The 24788-nt window shown below is 42.9% G+C and overlaps 1 protein-coding gene across 1 annotated transcript in view; it reads left to right on the top strand.

The window, feature by feature from the left end:
- Nucleotides 1-24788, top strand: part of ISM1 (isthmin 1) — a gene marked incomplete at both ends in the record, with an annotated part of 94043 nt that overhangs the window by 36939 nt on the left and 32316 nt on the right. The window contains one exon of the mRNA XM_080716778.1: nt 20089-20328. Coding sequence (XP_080572904.1) covers nt 20089-20328 — 240 coding nt within the window. The remainder of the gene's footprint in view (nt 1-20088; nt 20329-24788) is intronic.

Here is a 24788-nt window from a genome sequence, read left to right as displayed (position 1 = left end):
CATCTTGCCTGTCATTCCCTACTGTCCCTTGACCCAGGGGGCAGCCTCTTTCCTCCAGGGACCTAGAGAGGTAAGGAGCTCACCCTTTCCCCCTTGTGGTGTTCTCATCCTACAGGGATCCCTGAGCTACAGTAGGTAACTGCTCAGAGGGCTTCCCCAGGCTGCACTGGATGCCTTGGAATTTGTTTGCTGTTTGTCTGAATACCTGGTCCCAAGATAAAGAACAGTAGCTGTTTGAGAGCCCTTCATTTCCTGTAGGTCATTTCCCTTTGCTGAAGCGATCTTTGAATGAACAGTACCTTAACTGCTTCTGCCCCCACCCCCATCTTCTCCTGGTTTAAGAAGTGTGAGCCACAACAGAATCGCCAGGAGGACTTGTCAGAGGTCAGAGCACACACACACACACACACACACACACATTCTCTTTCTCTCCCTCCCTCCCTCCCCCCTACCTTCCCTTTCTTCTTCCCTCTCATTCTGCACAGGTGCTGAGAATAGCCATTTTAAAACATCCTCAGGGATGCTCCCTGTGCACTGTGGGTGTTGAATGTGTCACAGACAGCTGGCGATGGACACTGGTCCCTCCAACGCAGTCACTACATCCTCTCTGAGCAAAGGGAAGGGCCAGGCACTGCTATGTGTCACTCGGAGAGGATTATATCATGTCATGCTAGGACTTAGGGATCACCACTCCACTGAAAGCCCAGCCAGGGACTAAGGCCTTGTTCTGTGTCTGCCAGAGCCTCTCCTCATTCTCCCAAACCCCAGGACCCAAACATGACTCCAGAGATGCAGGGAGAGTCAAGCATGCCCATATCTATTTGGTGTTGAAATCCTGTTTGTTTGTTCATTCATTCATTCGTCCACCTATTCATTGGTCTATTCAATAGGTCCTAATATTTATCATGCTTTAGGTCAAGTGCCAAAAGTATAGATGACACCGAACATAGTTTCTGCTTCAAGGAACTGATGTTTTGGTAGAGGCCTGCCACAAATAAGAAAATACATATATAGAATAATTTTGGCTTGTGATAAATGCTATAAATGAAATAAGCAGAGTGATACAACATGGACAGGGATACTACTTACATAAGGTGATCAAGGAAAATCTCCCTTTCTGTAGGTTATCTTTAGGCCAAGACTCAAAGAGAAGGGCAAGATAGTGATCTGGACCAGGATGGTGGCAGAGGAATTTTGGAAGTGGCTAAAATGTTCTTTTTGTTGTTAGCAGATATAACAGAATTTAAGCATTTAACAGGCTAATATACTTTACCCCTTAGTACAGTTCAATCACTCTTTATGTGCATTTTTAGCTAAAAAATGGACCAAAATTAATAGAAGTTTTAATAATGTGAGTAAATACAATAAAAGAAGCAGATATAAAATGCAGAAGTAATTCGGAGCAAGAAGAGATTGATTCCATTGAAGTTCAAGGAGGACTTTGCATAGAAGACAATATCTAACAAGTTTCTGAACACCAGGTGCTGTGTGCATGTATTCATGCATCACTTCGAATCTCATTATGATGTAGAATTGCAATATGCCAATAAAAATAAAGGATGCATAGGAGCTTTCTACATGGATAAGAGAAGGAATGGCTATGCAGGTAGTGAAGACAGAGATAAATGGGACACTAGAGCATCTATTAGCACCTATTAGCCTCTGAATGCCAAGACACTTTCTCTAGGAAGATGATGGCCTTCCCTTCTGCCTGAACTTCAACTTCTAGGCAACCCTTTCCTGCACTCATTTCTGCCATGCACGAATGGTACAAAGTACATGGAACCCTGAACTAAGCATGAATTGTACAAAGTATAGGGAACAATGAAACTGGAGAGTCGATTATACACATACCTCTCAGGCTTTGAAATCCTGCTCATCCCTCCATCCACTGATCTATCCATCCATCCACCCATCCATTCAAAGGATGGTGAGGTTCAAATTTTTTTGGTGAGACTGCAGTTACTAAGAAGGAAAGACTAACTTGTGATTCAGTCACAAAAAACCATGGCATATAACCAAACAGTGCCTCAAGGCAGCCAGGAGTAGGGCACCAGGTGGGAGCTAGAAACCCTCAATCCTCTGTCTTTGTCATGAACTTTGCTTCTCCCCATTGATCTTCTGGATTGTAGTCTGTAAAAACGGGGAATTGGACCTCAAACCCAATTTACTCTGCTCCTGCCACACAGGTCTGGTGTGACTACTGTCAGGACTAGTTGCATTTTAATGAGAGATCATGCAGATGGGAAATGGATTTAGAATGATGATCACTAAGGCTAGAGCACCTGCTGCACCCTGAAAGTAGGCCTTTAGGAGAGGCTGACAACCGGTGCTCTAGCCCTTCCTCAGTACTCTGACCACTTTTTTATGAGGGATGGGTGTCCCCATAGCTTCTGCCAACACAAGCTGCCTCTGGGGTCTATGTCAGCCCAGGGTCCATGCCTACAGCTCCATGGAGTTGGCCAGACTTGATACTGTTCTTGCTGGACTCTTTATGAGATGGATGGCATTGGTAGGATTCTAAACTTCAGCTTTCTCATCTATACAATGGAAGAGATGATAATCATTCCTGTCTGGATTGGGGGGAGCTTGGGAGGTAATTGACTAGAATGGTGCAGAAAAGGTTTTGGACAAGGCCGGAAATTCATCTTTTGTCTTGTGTGTATTGGGTAGTTGTGTAAGTTCTGTGCGTAGGTAATTGACATACAGAGGGGAGCACAATGTCATATGTATGAAGTCCAATGAATTTTCACACAGCAAACATGTCTGTGCTCCCTGCTTCCAGACTAAAAACCAAAATATGGCTGGTGTGCCAGGTCCATTCCTCCCCATGGACTCACCAGCACCCCCAGGTCACAACTGTCCTGACTTCTAACAACACTGGTTAGTTTTACCTGCTTTTGAACTTTATGCAAATACAGTCTTAAGTTATATGTTCTTTTGTGTTTGACTTCCTTCATTCAATATTACCTATGTGGGGTTCAACGTTGTTTGGTATGGTTATAGTGTGTACATTTGCCCAGATGTGCAGCAATTCACTCTATGAATATTTATTCCATATGCACCTTTCACTTATACATTCTACTATCAATGGCCATTTGGGTCTATTACTTTGGAAATTCACCCGTGTTTAGCAGGCCTCAGGTAGTGTATGATAAACCCAATTGCTAATATACAAAGCAAGCTGTGTTTGGGGCCCGGCTCTTTGTGACCTGCATTCTGTGCCTTCTGTCTCCTTCTTCCCACCAAATAGCTCTATTCATATATGCATGAAGTGCAGTGTGACATTTTGCTGCCGCCTGCTTCTCATGTGGGTTCATCATTGTCTGTTTTATGTCGTCATACTCCCTGACTTTTGATTGGGTTTGGTCAATGGTAAACATGGCAGAGGATGAGAGGAAGAGAAGAGTGGGGTCGCAGGAGTTGATAAACCCCTACATCTGTTCCCCACCACACACACACACACACCTCTTTCCCTTTGGGTATCAGTAACTTCTTTCCTTACAGCTTCAGGTCTGGGGACATAAGATTTCTTTGACCCCACTGTCTCTAGGTACTAGGATATTTTTGGTAGTTTCCAGCCACTTTGCCTAGAAATGTGTAAATTGTTCCCTTATTAAGCTTTCTCAGTTACCAAGTTTATTTCCTGTTCATTCTCAGATGGATACATCCCAATGTGGATGTTTATAGTGGGGAAAAGAGCAAGCAGGTAAACATGTTCTTCATTGCACAGTCCACCCCTGACAGCCTCTGAGAAGCTCACGTTCTCTTTCCTTAAACCATGGCTAACTGCAGAAGCTCTCCTGGGAGAGTCGCCTTCAGTAAGGACAGGCTGGGAGGTGCTTTGCTTCTCTGGGCTTAGAGCGGAAAACTATGAGAGTCGAAAGCAGGTTGGATGCCCCTGGTGGTTGGCTCTCCGTTTACCCCTAAGGCTCCTTATGAGAGAAGAGAAACAAGGCAAGTCTTGCTCACCAGGCATGACTTGCCACTTTTATTTCAGGTCTTTGGTGCCTTGGATCAAGATCCAGAAAGGAGCCATTTAAAGAAGAGGGAGGAGCATCATATGGTGATGTTAGAGAGCTAGCAGGCCAGCCTGGTAACTTAGCAAGACCTTGTTTCAAACCAAAAATTTAAAAAGTAAGGCTAGAGGTATGACTCAGCAGTAGAATGCCCCTGGCTTCAACCACCACAAACAAAACAAAAGAGGGAGCAGATGGTGATTGTGGGATCACTGTAATTTTACTTCCTCACCTTGAATACTTACTCCTTAATTTCCCACTTTCCGCCTTGCATTTATATGTAATATATAAACATTTCTTAGCTTTTCCTCTGGAATCCAAACTTCTTAATGACAAAAACATGTCCAAATACAATTTTCAGAGTATTACAAATATGAGTCTTATGCCAAAATAGAATAAACACATGTCAAAGATTTACCTAACTAATTAATGAAGAAATTACAGAGATTACAAAAATTATTGGCCAATGCCAGTTCAGAGCATTTCAGGAATATGTATTTATAAAATGAATTGGGAAAATCATGATGAGGTAAATTTATGTCCTCTAGGACATAAAACTGAGTTATTTATACCAGGCCAAATATATCACATTCTACAGGGTCAAAATCTATAAGCTAGCATGTGACTTTACCTTTTCTTTTTGGTGCTGGGAATTGAACCCTGGGGCAGTCTACCTCTGAGTAATGCCCCCTCCCCTTTTTGTTCTTCATTTTGAAACAGGGTCTCACCAAATTTCCAGGGCTGGCCTCAAACCTATGATCCTCCACTCTCAGCCTCCCATGTACTGGGATTACAGGTGTACACCACCATGCTTGCCTAGAATATGACTTTTTATCTTGGCCCTAATCAATGGTATATAATAAACTAAGCAAAGGTGCTTCTCCTAGAGAATTACATCACATGGACAGGCCTATCCCACTGTGGCCTGGTGTCAACTAATAAGCCTGAGGTGATCCTTTGGCTTCACTTCTTAGTTTGAAATAATTTAACAAGCCTGTTGTTGCTAGTACCATCTCAACCCAGCACCTGGAACATAATAGATACCAAAGAAGTGTTTGTTGAGTGAATCCACAAATAGAACAAACCTCCCTGCCCTGTATAGAGAAAGGCTAGCCAAGCTAAGTCAAGGACCCACAATTGCACTGGCTGCCAATTCTTCAAGCAAGGATCAAACCATTTCCCTGGGGGAGTCTAGAACAGCAGTCCAAATAAGAACAATCTGGATAGGCCAATGAAAAGGACCAGTCCTGGTGGCTTGCAGCTCTTTCTTTGCCTAAGGCTTTATTTGGTCTGTGATAGTTTTGTAATATTTTATAGTGTCAGTGGGGGCTTCCTAATAAATGAGCACTTCTAGTTTCTGCCAATCCACAGAGTTGTCCAGGTTCATCATGAAAATGTGAGGGAGAATTGTTAAGTCTCAGCTCTGAATCTTTGAAAAACTGGCAATGGAGCTATTAACTAAGAAGCACATGTAAATTAAGAAAGTAATAGGCAGAAGGTTGGAATTTTCCAATAGATTTTGCTCCATTTCAAGTTAGCAGGTAGGATAGGGGAAAGGAGAAGGTGTCCTAGTCATTGAAGATAATATCTATATTTTTTAGATTTAGAACCATTACATTTTTGTTTAACCCCTAATTTTTGTTTAGCCCCTAATTTGATGTCGTCAGTATTCAGAAGTGAATATTGACATTTTTAAAGATATTTTTAAAAGAAAACAAAAAACATTGTTGTTACATGGTTTCTTTTGAACAAGTGTCTCTTGAGAATTCCATTGCAAGGGTACCAAAACTGAATAGACAAGAGAGGTTTTCTACAGTCCCATACTACCTTACCATGACCAAGGCTTTATAGAAGAAACAACTAAGCTCCTATATCGATTAACTTTGACTGCATACCAAAGCACTCTGAATATATTAGCTTAAAAACACAAATGTTTATTATTCTTCATGATTCTCTAGTCAACTGAGTGGCTCTTCTAGTCTGGGGTAGTCCAGCTGGGGATGGGTGGTCGAGGATGGTCTCCATTTGACCATTGACAGGCTGGTTGGTCTGGGATAAATGTGCTCTGTTCCCACATCTATCACCATCACAGGCTAGCTCAGGATTATCCACAGGACTCCAAACAGCCACAAAAAATCAGCAGTCCCCAGTCATAAGCACTTGTCAAGCCTGCTCATCCTTGTCCCATTGGCCACAGTAAGTAATATGCCTGAGGCATAGTTATGGAGGAAGACTCTGGACATTTTAACAAAACATTCTGTTACAGCTACAAAGGTGTAGCAAATTACCAAAACTTACAGAACTAGGAAGAGGCAATGTTGAGGCCCAGACCCAGGCCTCATAGCCCCTGACCCCAACCCCTCCACCATGAGTACTTTTCTAGGATCCCAAAGTTAGGGTCCAGTTCTCTTTCAAACCTATTCTAGAGGTACTTGGAACACAACGAGCTTTGGGTAAGGTTTCACTAAGGAGTCTTGACTTTAGGCGTTGAGAGAAGACTCCATCTCCCTACTTTGAATGATAGTTGGGCAAGGTTCCCCAGGGCACCCCTGGCCCAGGCCTAAGCCTCTGGACTCTGCCCTTTCAGGCTCTATGGCTTGCCTTCTGGGGTCTCTCTCCCAACTCAACACCAGCCAGGTCCCCTCATTCCATGGGTTGGGGGGAGCACAGAATCACTGCAGGCGATGTCCACCTCCAGGGCTTCCTATCTTGTTTCTTCAGAGTGGGTCCTGGAAAATGGGTGCTAAATAATCAACACTGTGTTCTTTATTAACAATGGGAAAACACAACTTGGAAAAAACACAGCAGTTCATCCTCATTAAGCATTTGCTCAGTTTGACTTCCTGGGGATGCTGAGCTCTAATGAAGCAGAACAGGGACAGAAGCGCCCTGCTGGCCACCCTTGGCTTGTCTGTTACCATTCTTGGCAAGTTCGCTCTAGCCTTGCATTCTTTTACCAGGAGACCCAAGTTTTGCCCTTAACTTCATCCTGAGGAGAGCTGGCCTCACACCCCGAAGGATTTGTCAAAATTTGCTTTAGATTAGTCCATCTTTCTTCTGAAAAGGTGCTGGAAAACAGAATTTGTCCATATCCTCCTATCTGTAGGTGTGTGTGTGTGTGTGTGTGTGTGTGTGTGTGTGTGTGTGTGTGTTAATGAACTGGGGATTGAACCGGGACATTCTACCTCTAAGCTACACCCCGGCCCTATTTTTATCCTTTATTTTGCAACAGGGTCTTACTAAGTTGCAAAGGACCTAAATAGCCGAGGGTGGCCACAAACATTCAATCCTCTGATCTCACCCTCCCACATATTAGGATTACAAGCCTGCACACCACACCCAGCTTGCAGGGATATTTTAAACGATGGATGGAAGTTTGGGGGCCAAGTTGGCTCTCTATCCTTTGTACCCAACTTCTTATGTTATCTTAGACTTGAAAGAATAATCCAAGCTTTCTTTTAGTTTATTCTTTAGCTAACAGGACATAAAGGAAATGAGTCTTGGAAAGTTACCCCTATTTTCTTTGCTAGCAATGGAGAAAGCACAACTTGAAAAGTCACCCACAATCCACATGGTTTCAAGATCAAAGCAATTCACAGAAGTATTTAAGATGAACCAGTGAAGTGTTGACTGCCATTCTGTCAGCGGGTCCCAAGAGCCTTCATTAGGAAGGATGCACAGGGGCGGGCTGCCCCTTCCTCCACAGAGCCAGCTCCCTGCCCTAGCGCAGTGTGCATTGCCTGAGATCCTAAGCAAGGTCACTCCCATGCCCTAAAGTAAACATCCTCGTGATATATTCTGCCACCATAACGAGAGGCTCCCCAGCTATTAGTCACACTTTCAATAGAAAACTCCTTGGTTCCCAACCAGGACTGTGACACTCCTGCATTCTTGAAATGCAATGAGCCTGTGTCTCTAGCTCCCGGAGCTGTCTTCAGCATCTTCCAACAAAGACTGAAGCACATGTCTGGCCATTTCCCCTCTGTCAGGAAGTGTTCCTACAGGGCCATTGCATTTTTGCACTTACTATAAAATAGGGCCACTTGCTCTGTGTCTGCTGCCTGAAGGAAAGCTAGTACTTTCACACTCCGAGCAAATGCGGGCGGTGGTCAGCTTTGCCGTTCGCGCACTCCTGCGTTTTATCACAGATGGATCCCAGTTACCTCCTTCTAACACATCACAGAAAAGCTTCCACCAACCCCTGCTGCCATCCCAGCTTCCTGAGCCAAAAACAAGTGTGCCCGCTTGAGAAAACAGATGTTAAGACCTGAAACCCATCCACTCATCCCCTTGCCCTCCTCTTCCTAGGACTGCTTGCTCCTCAGTCATGTGGAAAGATAACTGCTGTGCCCTTTATGCCTGTATCTTTCCAAATGGGAGAACTTTTGCTCTTCCCTTTGAAATCTCATCAGTGACATTCTGGAATTTATTTTTAGATGTGTGAGTTTTCCAGACAAAATCGATGCCCAGCAGAGATAAAAACTTCCAGCATGTTTATGGTGGGTAGAAAAAAATCGAGTGGTTTAATGTGGAAGGAGTACAGCCATATGCCTGGGTGCAGTATGGCTTCCTTTAATCTGGAAAAAGGAAATAAGCATTGTCGATAATAATATGCAGATGTCCAGCTCCAAATGAGGACATATTGCTAATTAGCTATATTGTTAGTGTGTTTAAGGAGGGAGACTGCAGTGACGTTAATTATAATCTCTGTTGTTTGTTGTTCAAAGTATATGAGACCAAATGCATTGCTAATAATATCTTCTTTAATATCTTCAATAGAAGATTCCTGGGCTTTTTTTTTTCTTTAGCATCCCACATAAAAGCCACATTAGGGGTAATGAGGCCTGTAGCCTGAGCCTAATTAAAACAAAATCTAACAAGGCTCATAGCCATCATTATCATCAACTAGTACTTATTGGGTGTCCCCTGAGCTTGTGGAATTGGGGTGTGTGGGATTCAGAGATTGCAGATATGGCCTGTTCTTTGCCCTCCAGGAATTTGCCTCCAATAAGTCTGCTTGGTTGTGTTATGTAGGAATACTTACTACAGCCTTAAAGAGAAAAGGCTCTGCAACTGTCCTAGACAGCCACGGCCCTATTTGGGTCTCTTCTGGACGTGCTGAAAAAGGTCAAATCAGCTATGTTTTTCACATGCCAGTCTTTGGCTGGTGTTTGCAGACGATTAAGTGATATTCACAGGCTAGACCAGCAGCACATTTTTTTCCCCAAAAGTGGATCTTTTGCCCATTTCTGTTCCTTGACCTTCTTCCTCTGGTGAGCATTCTAACTTGTGCTATGGCTGAGGACAGGAAGGAATGAGAGGCGCTTTCCTTCTTCACGTTCTTCTGCCTGTGCCAACCTGTCCAGCTGGGGGACGCTGGTGATTCTGACCACTCAGAGCCCTGCCATGGCCGTGGTAATTCACCTGGGCCACATGGACCAGTAAAATGAGCAGCAGCAGCCAGGCAGTGGTCAGACATCCTTGGTCCTGGGCCAGGAATGCGCTGGTCATGAAGGACACAGATGAGAAAGCAAGACTGTGTGTCGCCCACAGAGGAGAGGTGCCCTCTTGGCTCTCAGCAGAGCTCTCTTGGGGCACTGGGGACCAGGGGACGAGAGCCAGGAAGGACAGAGATTGGAAAGCCTCCACATGACCTGTGCGGTGCCAACAGGGACCCTGTGGTCCAGCGGGCAGGGTGGGCAGAAACGGGTGAGTGGTAGACCTGCCACTTCTGTCACTCACCTGCTTGCTCATACTAAGGCTGTACGTGGCGCTGGGTCGGCCCACTCCGCTGCAGCTCTTGGGCCTTGTGGTTCTCTACTTGCCTCCGCCAGGCCTCGGGAATCTTTGATAGGACTGCATCTCCCTGGCCCACCTCCTGCCCTTCACCTGCTCTAGCTGCTTAACTTTCACTTGCCTTTTGATCACAGCTCAAACATTATTTCCTCATGAAAATCTTTTCTTTCTACTTCTTCTTTTTTGGGGGGAGAAAGGGCGGGGGTTTTGGGTATTAAACCCAGGGGCATTCTACCTTCAAACTACACCCTCAGCCTTTTAAATTTGTTTTTATTTGTTTATTTATTTATTTATTTTTGGTGGTACTGGGGTTCCTGGAAGCCCTTCTACCTCCGGACTACACTCCCAGACCTATTTTATATTTTTATTTGGAAACAGGGTCTCCTAAGCCAGCGCGCGGCTGGCTTTGAACCTGCATGATCCTCCTGTCTCCGCCTCCCAAGTGCGGGGATTACAAGCGTGCGCCACCACGCCCGGCTAAATTTTTTTATTTTAAACAGAGTCTTGCTTCATTGCTGAAAGTCTTGCTCAGTTGTTGAGGCTGGTCTTGAACCTGTTCTCCTCCTGTCTCCACCTGTCAAGTTCTGGGATCATAGGTATGGGTCACCACACCTGGATTTCCTTATTTTTTAGAACCAATTTTCAAAGTTAGGGGGTGTTGTAATACTTACCTCAGATGGTGACAACAGTTTTTCTGATTTTCCCCCCTTTTTTAACCAAAGGTTTGACTTTACTTTGTAAAATTTTTTTATTGATGCATTGTAGTCTTAATGGGATACAAGATGGTGGAGACATACATGCACATAACACCCAATAGCCCTAACTTAATGCCCACCCCATTCCCTCCCCCTCCCTCCTCATGTTTGGCTTAGTGATTGATAATGATATGATTGGTAAAGTACATCATGAGCATTAGAGAGCTTCCCTCTTCCCCCTCCCATCCCCTCAGTTAGGTCACTTTATTTGCTCATCTATAGAATCTCCTTCTTTGTCTAGAGTTCTTCCTATTTTCTCAGTAGTTTTTACTTATTAGGGAGAACATTCAATTTCTTATTTTTTCTGGCTGACTAATCTCACCTAGCAAAATATCCTCCAGTTCCATCCACTTCCCTGTAAATGACATAATTGTGTTTTTCTTTATGGCTGAGTAAAATTCCATTGTGTACATATCCCACAAGTTTTGTAATCCATTCATCTGTTGATAGACATCTTGGCTGGTTCCATAGTTTGGCAATTGTAAATTGTGCAGCTATGAACATAGATACACATGCATTAATTTGGTAATTTGGTTTCCATTCTTTTGGGTAGATACCCAGAAGTGGTATTGCTGGGTCATATGGTAAGTTCATTCCCATTCTTCTGAGGATCCTCCATACTGTTTTCCAAAGTTGTTGCACTAATTTGCAATCTAACCAACAATGGATTAGAGTTCTAACTTCTCCACATCCTCACCAGCATTTGTTGTTGTTTGTGTTTTGAATGATTGTCATTCTAGTTGGAGTTAGGTGAAATCTCAGGGTAATTTTGATTTGATTTGTATCTCTCTGATTGCTGATGATGTTGAGCATTTTTTCATGCATTTATTGGCCATTTGAATTTCTTCCTTTGTGAAGTGTATTTAGTTCACTCACTCATTTTTTGATTGGGTTATTTGTTTTCTTAGTGCTGGGTTTCTTGAATTCTCTGTATATTCTAGATATTAGTCCTCTATCAAAGGAGTATTTTACAAAAACCTTCTCCCATTCTGTTGGCTCTTAGTTGAGGTTCTTGATAGTTTCCTTTGCAGTACAAAAGCTCTTCAGTTTAATGTAATCCCATGTATTAATTCATCTTTAATTTATTGTGCCTTTGGGGTCTCGTTGAGAAAGTTTTTACCTGTGCCTGTGTGTTTCAGTGCTGGACCTATGCCCTCTTCAAGGAACTGAAAGGTCTCTGATCTAATTTCCAAGTCTTTGATCGATCTTGAATTGACTCTTGTGCAGGGTAAGAAAGTGGGGTTTATTTCCAAAGCATATGGTTATCCAGTTTTGCCAACATCATTTGTTAAACAGGCTATCTTTTTTCCAATGTATTTTTTGGGCCCCTTTGTAAAAAAATCTATTGGTTGTAAGTGTGTAGATTTGTTTCTGAGTCTTCTGTTCTGCTCCATTGGTCAATGTATCTGTTTTTGTGCCAGTACCGTGCTATTTTTATTACTATGGCTTTGTAGTATAAAGTCAGGTCTTGTGATTCCTCCTGCATGTTTTTTGTTGCTGAGAACTACTTTGGCTATTCTGAGATTTTTGTTGTTCTAAATAAATTTAAGGACTAATTTTTCTATGTCTGTGAGGAATGATCATGGTAATTTAATGGGTATTGCATTGAATCTGTAGATCACTTTTGGCCATTTTGATGATATTTATTCTGCCTATCCATGAACATGGAAGATCTTTCCATCTTCTAAACTACAGACCTATATCTTTGATAAACTTAGAAGCAAAACTGCTAAACAAAATACTAGCAACACACATTCAAAAGTATTTCATACACCACGACCAGGTAGGGTTCATCCCAGGGATGCAAGGCTGGTTCAACATACAAAAATCAGTCCATGTAATTCATCATATAAACAGAACCAAAGACAAAAATCACATGATCATTTCAATCAATGCTGAAAAAGGATTTGGCAAAATCCAGCATCAATTTATGCTAAAATCACTGCAGAGAACTAGAATAGAAAGCACATACCTCAACATCATAAAGGCAATCTACAATAGATCCACAGCCAACATAATATTAAGTGAAGAAAAACTGAAAGGATTTCCCCTAAAAACAGGAGCAAGACGAGTATGTCCATTATCACCACTTCTTTTCAATATAATACTTGAGATTCTAGACGGAGCAACAAGGCAAGAAAAGGAAATCAAAGAAGTACAAATAGGAAAAGAAGAACTCAAACTTTCACTATTTGCAAATGACATGATATTATACTTAGAAGACTCAACAAACTCAACCAAAAGACTTAGAGAACTTATCAACAAATTCAGCAAAGTGTCTGGATACAAAATCAATCTTAAAAAATCAGAAGCTTTTCTGTATACCAACCGTAAATTCACTGAAAAAGAAATTCAGAAAACACTTCCACTCAGGATTTCCCACCCAAAAATAAAATACTTAGGAATGAACTTAACCAAGGAGGTAAAAGACCTCTACAAAGAAAATTATGAAACAATGAAAAAATAAATCGAAGACCTTTTTTTTTTCTTTTCTAGCCTTGTTATGAGCTAGTGGCTATTTACAGATTCAGTGTGCATCAGTAAAGTACAGTAAATAATGTACTATTTAAAATAATGCCTAAATCTCATCTAATATTAATCTAATGCCCAAATTATTTAATATTACCTTGAGCAATGGGGGAGGGCAGCTTTAAGTTGGTTCCTGTGTTCTCTCTAGAGGACCCTGTCAATCACTAAAAGGTTCCTACTCCCTGACTCCTGCAAAAGCTCTGGGCTCAGACACTTGTCCATGGAGCTTTGGTGTCTTTGAGAAAGGTCAAGCCCTTGAAACTGACTGATAATGTCTTAAGACAATTGTAAAGGAAATGCTATGTTGCCCATCGAGCAATAGATTTGAAGAATGTACTGTGTAGATGCCAAAATAGTGGAAAGATGCTGTAACTAGATGCACAGGGCATAGACCCTGTTTCAGAATAGGGTAGCAGGACAGTGAGCAGAGCACAGGTCCAGCGTGGGCCCCAGCTACCTCAGTGATGTTCACTGTCACCTTCTTCAAATGCCCTGCCAGTGCTGCTGTGAGCTGCAGACTCTGCAAAAGTCAGAAAATTCAATATGTAGTCAATTAGCTAAACAAGGATTTCACATTTTTAATTATTACTTTCTATTGACACCTTATCTGTGCATATTTAGGGATATGGTATGATAATCAATACATGTATACAATGTGTAATGACCAAATCAGGATAATTCACATTTCCATCTCCTCAAACATTTGTAATTTTTCTGGTTTAGGAAATTCTGGGATCTTCTGTTTATTTTGAAATGTATGATAAATTGTTGTAGACTCTAGTCACCCTACAGGGCATCAGACACCAGAACTCATTTCTCGTATCTAATTCTGTTTTGGTGCTCCTTATCTAACCTCTCTCTGCCCCTCCTTCCGTTTCCCCCTCTCAGTCTCTAGTCACCACCATTCATGCTGTTCTTCATTGAGTGATTTGTTTAAAGGCCACAAATAATGTCTTTGAGTTGATCTTTTACCCATGCATTAATCTTGGCAGTGTTTCCTTTTGTGACACTAGTTTTAGAACTGCGATTCAAAATGCAGAGGGACCTAGAAGAACTAAAGCTATGACATGGCCTACCTCTATTCAACTACTGAGACAGGTGAACCATGCTGGTCAAATTATCCAGATACTGCTCGATGTCCACCTCTTTGCGCATAGCCCCTTTATCACTTTACAGCCAATTCTCATCTGTAACAGAAATAGTCACTAAAATGCCATGCTTTCCTTGGTTGCCAGTACTGTGTCATCCAATTGACTCCCAGATATCTACATCCCTCTTTTTCTTAATTCCACTTTGTTTCAGGTGAGAATGAGGACATGTAGTATATTTGTTTTTCTGTGCTTGGCTTATTTTACTTAACAGTGTCCTCAAGTTTCAACCACATTGCCACAAATGACAGGATTTTATTTTTTTTAAATTGCTGAATATTCACTATAGTAACCGAAACGGCATAGTTAACAGATGAATAAACCAGTAAAATCGAATAGAGAGCTTCGCTTTTTAAAGGATCGTCGCAGTTTCTAAAGTTAGAATTGCAAAATAAAGCATTGCTACTGGTGCTGCAGCACACTGAACGTTAGCACTGATATGAGTGATAAGGCTAAAGACATTCTGAGGTCACTACTCCAGGAGGACACTGTAGCTCCACCTTGCTATCAGGCCCAGGCCCTTCTGCCTTCCCAATCAGCTGTGCTTAGATACAACATTCATTCTTGTGTCTGCCAGCTGCCCCATTTCCCTTCAAGCTCTGTGTCCTCAATTCAGGTAGAAGGCAGAGGAGAGGGAGAGAGAGAAAGAGAGGGACTGGGGGAAAGGGGGGATGCAAAACTGCCTCCTTTCAGCAGTTAGTTTGAGCAGGCTCATTTTACTTAACCCTACTACTTAGACTCTGTGTCCCATGGTCATCTCAGCTGCATTGAATGCTGGGAAATGCTTTAACCAGCCCTTTTCCCACCTGAAACAAAGTGAGAATAGGAAAAAGAGGGATGTAGATACTGGGAGTCAATTGCAGTGTCATTTGCCACAGTACTGCCACCCAAGGCAAACCACGAGGCCGCCAGAGCATGGCATTTTAGTGACTATTTCTGTTACAGATGAGAATTGGCTGTAAAGTGATAAAGGGGCTATGCGCAAAGAGGTGGACATCGAGCAGTATCTGGATAATTTGACCAGCATGGCTCACCTGTCTCAGTAGTTGAGTAGAGGTAAGCCACGTCTGGCTTTAGTTCTTCTAGGTCCCTTTGCATTTTGAATCACAGTTCTGAAACTAGCGTCACAAAAGGAAACACTGCCAAGATTAATGCATGGGCGAAAGATCAACTCAAAGACATTGTGGGGAAAGAATTTTCACTTTTGTTCCACTTTAATTCCGGGAAACCAAATCCTACCGCAGCTCAGAAAAAAAATGGTAATGTTTCTCTTCGTAACTTCCCAAGTGCTCCTACGCTACCATCTTCAGGGAAGAGTTTGTTCAAATAAAACACACACTACCTCAGCATTTATGTTGAGATGCACTCTTCCTGAGAATCTCTACTTGGCTAGAATAGTTGAAGTGTGATAGCAAGAGAGGAGTGGCATCCCCAAACAGGACCTCAGAGGGGAAACCAAGGAAGATTGTAGCTTGTGCCTTTGGGAAAAAGTGAAAAAAGGACTCTTCCCAGATTGTTAGCAGATCCTGTCGTCACCTAACCTAGATTTAAACCCCAGATTACCAAAATAATGGCTCCTCCTCAATCTTGTTATTGATTACATAAAATGGAGTCTCTTCTTATTGAGGCCATTCTTAGACGCCCTTTCCCGGGATCATGGCAATTTAAGGAGCCAAAGTTTCCACTTAACAATGTTTTGGAGGAGGTGCAAGAGGAACTCAGATTTTCAGAGGTCATTATTAACATTGCTTTATTACTTCTCATCTTTCAAATACTTTACAAGCTCTGAGCTGGTGTCTGGAGGCAGAGTGGTTGGGAGAGGTGGAGCAATGCCACAGCTGTGGCATCTCAAGCCAAAGCATACTTGGAGCCCCAGGCCTCGGACTATTCCCAGCAGAGCCACTTGTGGCCTGAGTTGCCCAGCCAGCGGCCCCAATTCTGCACTTCTCTTTTATTGTGTAGACACAGTCCAACCCAACTCGACCCCGTTACATTGAACCCCTGCTGGTACAGTAAGAACAGTCATTATCTGCTCTGCTTTACATGGAGGGTCTTTGAGCTATAGAGAGTTTAAGAGGTTTGTTTAGTCTTTGGCTAAGCTGGGATCACTCTGTAGTGGTGGATTTTCTATCTGGAAAAATTCAAAAGTCAGATCAAGTAATCAGACTTGGTCTTTTTGTTTTTTCAGTACTGGAGATTGGACCAGGGACTCTCACATGCTAAGCAAGTGCTCTTCCACTGGGCTACATCTGCAGCACTTATTTTATTTTTTGAGACAGGGTCTTCCTGTGTTAACCTAGTCTGGTCTCAAACTTGCAGGTCCTCTGGCCCTTTAACAGATGTCTGTAAAAAAACAGCAAAAATGTAAAATAGCAACAATATATTTCCTACCTCTTAAAATGTAAGCTTTAGTGCTGGGCGTGGTGGCGCACGCTTGTAATCCCTGCACTTCGGAGGCGGAGACAGGAGGATCGTGCAGGTTTGAAGCCAGCCGCACTGACTTAAGAGACCCTGTTTCCAAATAAAAAGTATAAAATAGGTCTTGAAGTGTAGCCCCGAGGTAGAAGGGTTTCCAGGAATCCCAGTACCACCACCAGCAACAACAACAAAAAGAGTAAGCTTTAGTAGTAGTAGACATCATCATAATTATTGTTGTCATTTTAGTAGTAAAAAGAATGCTTCATTAAAGCAGAAAGCAGCCAACATGGTAGCTCATGCCTGAAATCCCAGTATTTAGGAAACTGAGACAGAAGAATTTCAGGTTCGAGAACAACCTCGGCAACCTGACAGACTCAGAAACCTAGCAAACCCTGTCTTTTTAAACTTATTAATTTATCTATTTATTTATTTATTTAGTAGTGCAGGGTAGAACCCAGGGGCATTCTACCTTTGAACTACACTCCCAGCCTATTTTATGTTTTATTTGGAATCATGTCTCTCACTAAGTTGCTAAGACTCTCTATGAGCCTGCAATCTTCCTGTCTCAGGAAGATTCCAAGTACTGGGACTACAGGCATTTATAGCCACACTCAGCTCATAAACCCTATTTTAAAACAATACACACACACACACACACACACACACACACACACACACACATTTAGGGTACTGGGGATTTAACACAGGGGCATTATACCTCTGAGCTGTACCCCCAGCCTTGTTTATTTTTGAAATACGGTCTTGCTAAGTTGTTGATGCTGGCCACGAATCTGTGACTTCCTGTCTCAGCCTCCCAAGTACTGGCATTACATGCATGTGCCACCACACCCAGTTCAAAACAAGTGTTTGTTTGTTTGTTTGTTTGTTTGTTTGTTTAAAGACTGGAGTGTAGCTTAGAAGTAGAATGCCTCTGGGTTCAATTCCCAGTACCACAAAAGGGAGAGGGGCAAAGAAGACTTCCATTTTTAATCCAATGAAGACTATGTCTCAGTTGCTATAATGAAGTTGGGGCTTGATTTGCAGGGACCCATAAAGCAACTGGGAAAAAAATACTAGGCCCACTGAGATTCATTATTCCTGAGTCCTGAATGAAACTTTTCTGAGAGAAGCTAGCTGTCCTCCCTAACACTACTAGGGAAGTTTCAATGATAAAAGCAACGGGAAAATTGCATTCAATTTGTCTTCCCTTTGGGCACAAAAGACTTCACACACATGGTCTTCTTTCTTTCTCTTTCTTTCTCTATTTCTTTCTTTCATGCTGGAATCAATCAGAGAATAATTCATCTGGCCTCCGTTGCATTGCACAGTTCCTCAGAATGCCAGGGTATGCCCTCTCCCAGGATATGCCAAGAGAAAAACCATGGCACAGAGGTATCTGGGAAGGTGAACAAAGCCACTACCCCCAGCCACACCTCCAGAGCAAAAATGTGGTGGGCAGCCAGCTTCCCCCCACTGTCACTGCGTTTTTTAAAGAAGAAACAGACAAGCTCGCTGACTCCTCTTAGCCTCTTCACACCTTCATGATGGTGCTCTGTGCATGTTTCATTCCTGTGTTCCTTGGGTACTGAGAGTCCTGAGTGTTTTGACACCACATATAACCCTTTGGTTGGGTCAAAGTCACTGCGGTTGGGGGCAGGAGGACTGCGTGTGGAGACAGGGTGCTGGAATACAACTCCTAAACCCCACAACATGCCCAAGAATAACAAGAACGTTAACCACTGACCCAAAGGCTGGCGAAATTCTATCTCTGTTTCTCCTTGCACCAGTAACATGAAATTGCTGTCTCCCAAAGGGATAGAGGGAGCCTCCGAAGAGGACAGAGAGAATAAGAGGAGGACACAGGCCGGTTCGAGAGAGGAGACCAGCAACTTCTATCCTCTTATATCACTAGGAAAGGTTTCCCATGATGACAAGGAAATAGGGACATTTTTCACTAGCTGCACAAAAACAACAGGCTTGCACTTTTCAGAATAAAGGCATTAGACCTCAGAACACCTGGAGTCACCTTTTTAGCAGCCATCCTGATCCCCTTATCCTCATCTCATGTGGTTCTTCCAACAATTTCACTCTCTACCAGCCTCACTGGCCTCTGCTCCTCAAAACAGCCAGTGAGCGTCTGCTCTACAAGGACTTGCCTTATTGGGTTCCCTTCTACCAAAATGTCATTCCCAGATCACTGTGGGGGCCTCCTTCTCTTGTTCAAATCTTGCCTCAAATATCACCTTGGGGAGGTTTTTCCTGACCACCTGTCTAATATTTTTTCTATCATATTGTCTTTCTTTTATTCTTAATGGTCACTAGTCTCTGATTTAGTTATACTTATTTACCTAAGTATTTATTATTTCCCCAACTCAAAGTACAGTCTTAGGCCGGGCATGGTGGCTCACACTTGTAATCCCCATGCTTGGGAGGCTGAGACAGGAGGATCGCACAGGTTTGAAGCCAGCCTCAGCTACGTAGTAAGGCTCTCAGCAACTTAGTGAGACCCTGTTTCCAAATAAAATATAAAATGGGTCTGGGAGTATAGCCCGGAGGTAGAAAAGCCCCTGTACCACACACACAAAAAAAGTATAGTCTAAAAAGGAGGTCCCGTGTCCTTATTATCCGTTACAGTATCTCCTATGCCTAGCGTGTGGTTGGCATTTGTTGATTGGATAGATGGATAGATGGATAAACAGATGATAGTTGGATGGACATAAACAAATGAAGAAAAAGAGATAGATGGGTGGATAGATGGATGAGTGGACAGATACATCAATAGATGGACAGAGCAAGGAGGGAGAGATGGATGGATGAAATGAATGTTTATAATCAGTAAATTTGCTTAAGCTGTTTTTTTTTTTTTTCTTTTTGTATGGGGGATTGAACTCAGGAACATTCTACCTCTGTACTACAACCCCAGCCCCATTTGTTTTGAAACAGAATCTCACGTTGCTGAGGGTTTCACTAAATTGCTAAGGTTGACCTCAAATCTGTACCCCTCCTAATTCAGCCTCTCAAAACCTTTTGTTCAGTTTGGTCAGGTATTCTCTAACTAATTCCAGGATAGTTAATTAGTTGAATGTATGAGAAAGAAATTTTAAGTTGGTTCTAGCTTTAAATGATCACCTATTCTCCTTCAAAATAACGCTTTGATTTTGATGTGTTTGGGTGCTTAATTAATTGTCAATAACTTATATACCTTCAGAAAATTCCCAAGCAGCATCCTGGGAGTTCTGATGATTGAATTTTAAATATGGGGAAACAAACCATAGGATAGCAGGATGCGTTAGGAATACTGTGCTGACTTAATTCCAGCCACTGGAGCTGTCCTAGCTCCTGAGTTTACCGGGCTGTGAAGAGTGCCATTTTTAATCATGTGCCTCCTACTGAGTTGTTTGTTTGCTTATTTGTTTGCTTCAGAATAACCTCAATTTGGAAAGTGACTCTGCATCAGAAACCCACTTTCCTCTCTCCAAGGAAGTGCCAGAGGCGCATCCGGACCACCAGGCTGCACACCGCCCCTTCCCCAGAGAGCAGCTCCCCCAGGAGAGCGGGCACCCATCCTTGCAGAGAGAAGGCCCCAGATCCTTTCTCCTCGATCTGCCAAACTTCCCAGACCTTTCTAAGGCTGATATCAATGGACAGAATCCAAATATCCAGGTAATTCTCGGCAGGGGGAAGGAAAAAGAAAGTGAAATGGTCTGTCTTTCGTTTCCTGATCTTATTCCACTGGCATTAGAGAGAGAGAGAAAAGCTCACTTTTCAGGTGAGCTTCTACCTCAGCTCACTTTTCCTCTTTTAGTTTTAATTGGTACATTTTTATGATGCATAATAATGGGATTCAGGGTGACAGAGACACCTGCACACAGCACTTGGTTCATTTCTCTCCAGATCCTCTTCCTTGTACATAAAATTGAAATTGGTACTGATAACTTCCTACATGAACATAGCATTATTTGAACTGTTTCCTTCATCAAATCTTCCCTTTCACTTCCCCAGATTCCTTTCTACTGATATCTTTTCGTATTAATCTGAAGTTCCTGTTGTTTCCCGAGTTCTCCCTAGCTTCTACATGTGAGGGAAACATACGGCCCTCCACTCTGTGAGAATGGCTGATCTCACTTAACATAATGTTCTCCAGGTCCATCCATTTTCCTGCAAATGACATAATTTTATTCTTCTTGATGGCTGAGTAAAATTCCATTATGTGTACAGACCACAGTTTCATAAGCCATTCATCACTTTTCCTCTTAACCCCCTCCCCTTTTCTTGTGGTACTGGGGATTGAATCCAGGGATTTTCTACCTCTGAGTTTATTTTGAAACAGGTTGCTGAGAGTCCAGTTAAGTTGCTGAGACTGGCCTTGAACCTGCAAACCTCCTGTCTCAGCTTCTCAAGTACCAGGCTTACAGATGTATGCCACCATCCCAGGCTCCTCTTAACCCTTTGATAATTCCTGCTTATGATCATGTTATCTCTATAAGAACAGTGCTGCCTTTTGCCTATAAAACACCCTTGACTGAAAGATGCACTGTTATTTATAAATCACTCAAAAATTTGTCAAAATAAGACATAGTATAAGATACATTATGATTTCACAGACATTGAAATGTAAAATAATTAAAACAAAATAGTGCAGCCTATATTGATGAAATGTGGTAGCTATAGGAAAAGGCCAGTCTGCCTTGTGAGCAGACCAGGCACATGCTAGCAGGGTTCTGAAGCACTCAGGGAGCCACCTCCTCCCAGCACCTCACTGGCTTGCCTGGCTTGCCCTCAACACTAGAACTCCTTCAGGAGGGTGTGACCTCTGGATGCTCTAAGTTGTAAATGACTGATTCAAAACATTGGTGAGAGGAAGGAAGGTGAGGATGGATGTTCCTAAGAAAGAGATAAATATGTTCCGCTAAAATCGGAGTGGGGGAAGCAGAGAGAAGTGGGAGGTGAGGGACACAGTGCCTGGGATGGAAAATAGCAGCACTCATGTATGCTGAAATGGCCTCACAGCCTTACAAAGCAGACAGTGATTGGCTGTGACCCTCCAGAAGGACACAAAGCGCATGCCATTGTGCCAGTACTACAAATACCACCGACTCCTCAGGAGGCTACTCCAGTTTATCCAAGGTGGCAGGGCAGGTAAACAGCAGCGATCAGGCTCAAATCCAGGCTTAGGGCCCCTAAGAATACTAGCCCCACAAACTCATGTGTCAGAGACACACTTCGTTGTGAATGCTGCTTGTACCTGCCTCCTTCATTCCCACAGGGGTCCCCTGATGGCCGGGGGAGGCTCACCTTTCCCTACTTAGCTCATGTCCCCAAATGCCTGCTTCTATGCTTTTAATCTTTGCTCCTGGTTCTCTTCATTTGTGTAAGGACAGCCTTTCCTTATTCTTCTTCTCTGCACCAAATGCCAGTTAGTTTATATGGCTCACCATTCCTGAACTTATTCTCAGAGCAGTTGAGCTTTAATTAAGTTTTCTCTCCTCTCTCCTCTCTCCTCTCTCCTCTCTCCTCTCTCCTCTCTCCTCTCTCCTCTCTCCTCTCTCCTCTCTCCTCTCTCTCTCTCTCTCTCTCTCTCTCTCTCTCTCTCTCTCTCTCTCCCTCCCCCTCCCCCTCTCCCTCTCCCTCTCCTTCTTCTTCTTTCCCTCCTCCCTCCTTCTCTCCCTCTCTCTCTCTTCCTTTTGACCAAAGTTGTTTTGCTCATGAACACCAATGTCCTAGTGGCTAATGACTGTCACTGAGAACACAATTTAGTTAGAATATATCACAGAGTATAGTGGCATATGCCTGTAATCCCAGCAACTGGAGAGTCTGAGGCAAAAGGATTGCAAAGTCCAGGCCAGACAGCCTGGGAAGCTTAGCAGGACCCTATCTCAAAATAAATAAACAAACAAACAAACAAACAAATAAATAAATAAATAAGGCCTGGCATGGTGGCACATACTTGTAATTCCAGTACTTAGGAAGGCTGAGACAGGAGGGTCAAGGTTCACAGACAGCCTCAGCTACTTAGTGAGGCCCTCTGCAACTTAGTGAGACCTTGATTCAGATTAAAGAATAAAAAATAGGGCTGGGGGTGTAGTTCAGAAGTAAAAATATACCTGGGTTCTATCCCAATATTGTAAAATAAATAAAAATTTAAAAATAAATAATAAATAAGTAAGTAAATAGGGTCGGGGTATAGTTCAGTGGGAGAGCCCCCCTGAGTTTAATCCCTAACTCTGCAAAACAAAAAAAGAATACATCAACCACTCCTACATAAAACAGTGCATTAGGTTATAGAATATGAACAATGCGCCCGTTCCTTCAGAAAATGACATAGGTGACAACATTCCAGGTACCCCGTAAGACAGTGCCGGGCGAAGCATTGTGTTCCTAGGTGGACAGATGCCAACAGAAGAGGACTAGGGCAGGGCTAGGGCTCTGAGGGTTCTGCACAAGTGAGAAATGTTGGGAAAGTCACTCCTTGACAACTCATGCATAAGTAGTACTGCATGCCTCAATTAATATTTCTGATGGGTCTTGTATTGCTGTAACCAAATAATTGCAAAACTAGGGCTCTTGCTCCAGTGGTTCTTCTCTGGGAACTGGCCACAGGGCTCTCTGATTAAAAACAGTGCACCCATCTAGGGGAGGTATCGGTTGGCAAAAAGGGCCAGGACGGTGCTGTGTGTTGCTCAACATGGCTTCCTATCCCCGCCCTCTACACGGGAAGTGATTTTTCATTGTTTATAGATTTTATGGTTCCAAGACCAGGCAGCCCTCACCCCAACGGTGCTTAGGCCACACCCAAACAATCTGAAGCTCACTGTGACCAGCATTTTTGCCCAGAGGTAGGAAATGTCACTGTTGGGCTTAGCGCTGAGGACTGAGCTATTAAGAGTCATAGATTTAAGAATTACTAACAGATGAGTGGATTACAACACTTTTATCATAGAAACACAATGGAATTTTACTCATCCATAAAAAAGAAAATTATGTCTTTTGCAGGAAAATGGATGGAACCAGAGACTCTTATGCTAAGTGAAACTAGCCAGGCTCAGAAAGTTAAGGGCTGTATGTTCTCTCTCATATATGCAAGCTAGGGAGAAAAGAGGGAGCAAAAGGAACTTCAGACAAAGGAGGAAAGAGAGCAGGAAGACAGTAGGAGGGGACCAAGGGGGAGGCCTGGGGCAGGAAGGAGACTTGGTGAAGAAAACACTTAATATAATGCTATATACATGTATGAAATTGCCAACATCGATCTCAATAACATGTATGGGGAAGGAGAAGTGGGGTCGGTTCTAGAAGGAAGCACTCCAAGTGCTGCATGCATATATGTTTCTATCACTCTGAACCTCATGGTGATGTATAATTACAGTGCACCAACAGAAGTATAATGGAAAAAAAGAATAACTATGACGGGCGTGGTGGCACATGCTTGTAATCCCTCTGCTTGGGAGGCGGAGACAGGAGGATTGCACAGGTTCGAAGTCAGCCTTGCTGGCTTAAGAGACCCTGTTTCCAAATAAAATAGGTCTGGGAGTGTAGCCCAGAGGTAGAAGGGCTACCAGGAACCCCAGTACCACCGAAAAAAAAAAAAAAAAACTAATGCAAAAAAAAAAAAAAAAGACTAATGCAATGCCTGTGTTTGGGAAATCACAGGCTGCGGGATTTTCAGCTGTTCCCTCATTGAAAAATGACCAGGTAGCAGGATTTAATGGTGCATGTCTGTAATCCTAGTACTTGGGAGGCTGAGACAGGAAGATCACATGTTTGAGGAGAGCCTCATCAACTTAGCAAGGGTCTCAGCAATTTAGTGAGACCCTATTTCAAAATAAAAAAATAAAATAGGTCTAGGGGTGTAGCTCATGTGTCTATGGGTTCAGTCCCCAGTTTCACACACATATCTGGGTGCCTGTGCTTCAGCTATGAACTGAGTCTGGGGCAGAACTTCTCATTATCCATTACCCTTTTTCTTTCTTCTTGATAAATCTATCACTCTGGAAATGCCTATCCCCTACCCAGGCCCTACTTGGCTGGCTTATTTATTTATTTATTTAGTTAGTTATTTTGCAGTACTGGGGATGGAACCCAGGGGCATTCTACCTCAACGCTGCACCCCAAACATGATTTTTTTT

The sequence above is a fragment of the Muscardinus avellanarius genome (genome assembly GCF_963383645.1).
Source record: "Muscardinus avellanarius genome assembly, chromosome: 19".
Classification (NCBI taxonomy): Eukaryota; Metazoa; Chordata; class Mammalia; order Rodentia; family Gliridae; genus Muscardinus; species Muscardinus avellanarius.
Note: the sequence above shows the minus strand (reverse complement) of the source record. Positions and strands in the feature narration are given on the sequence as shown.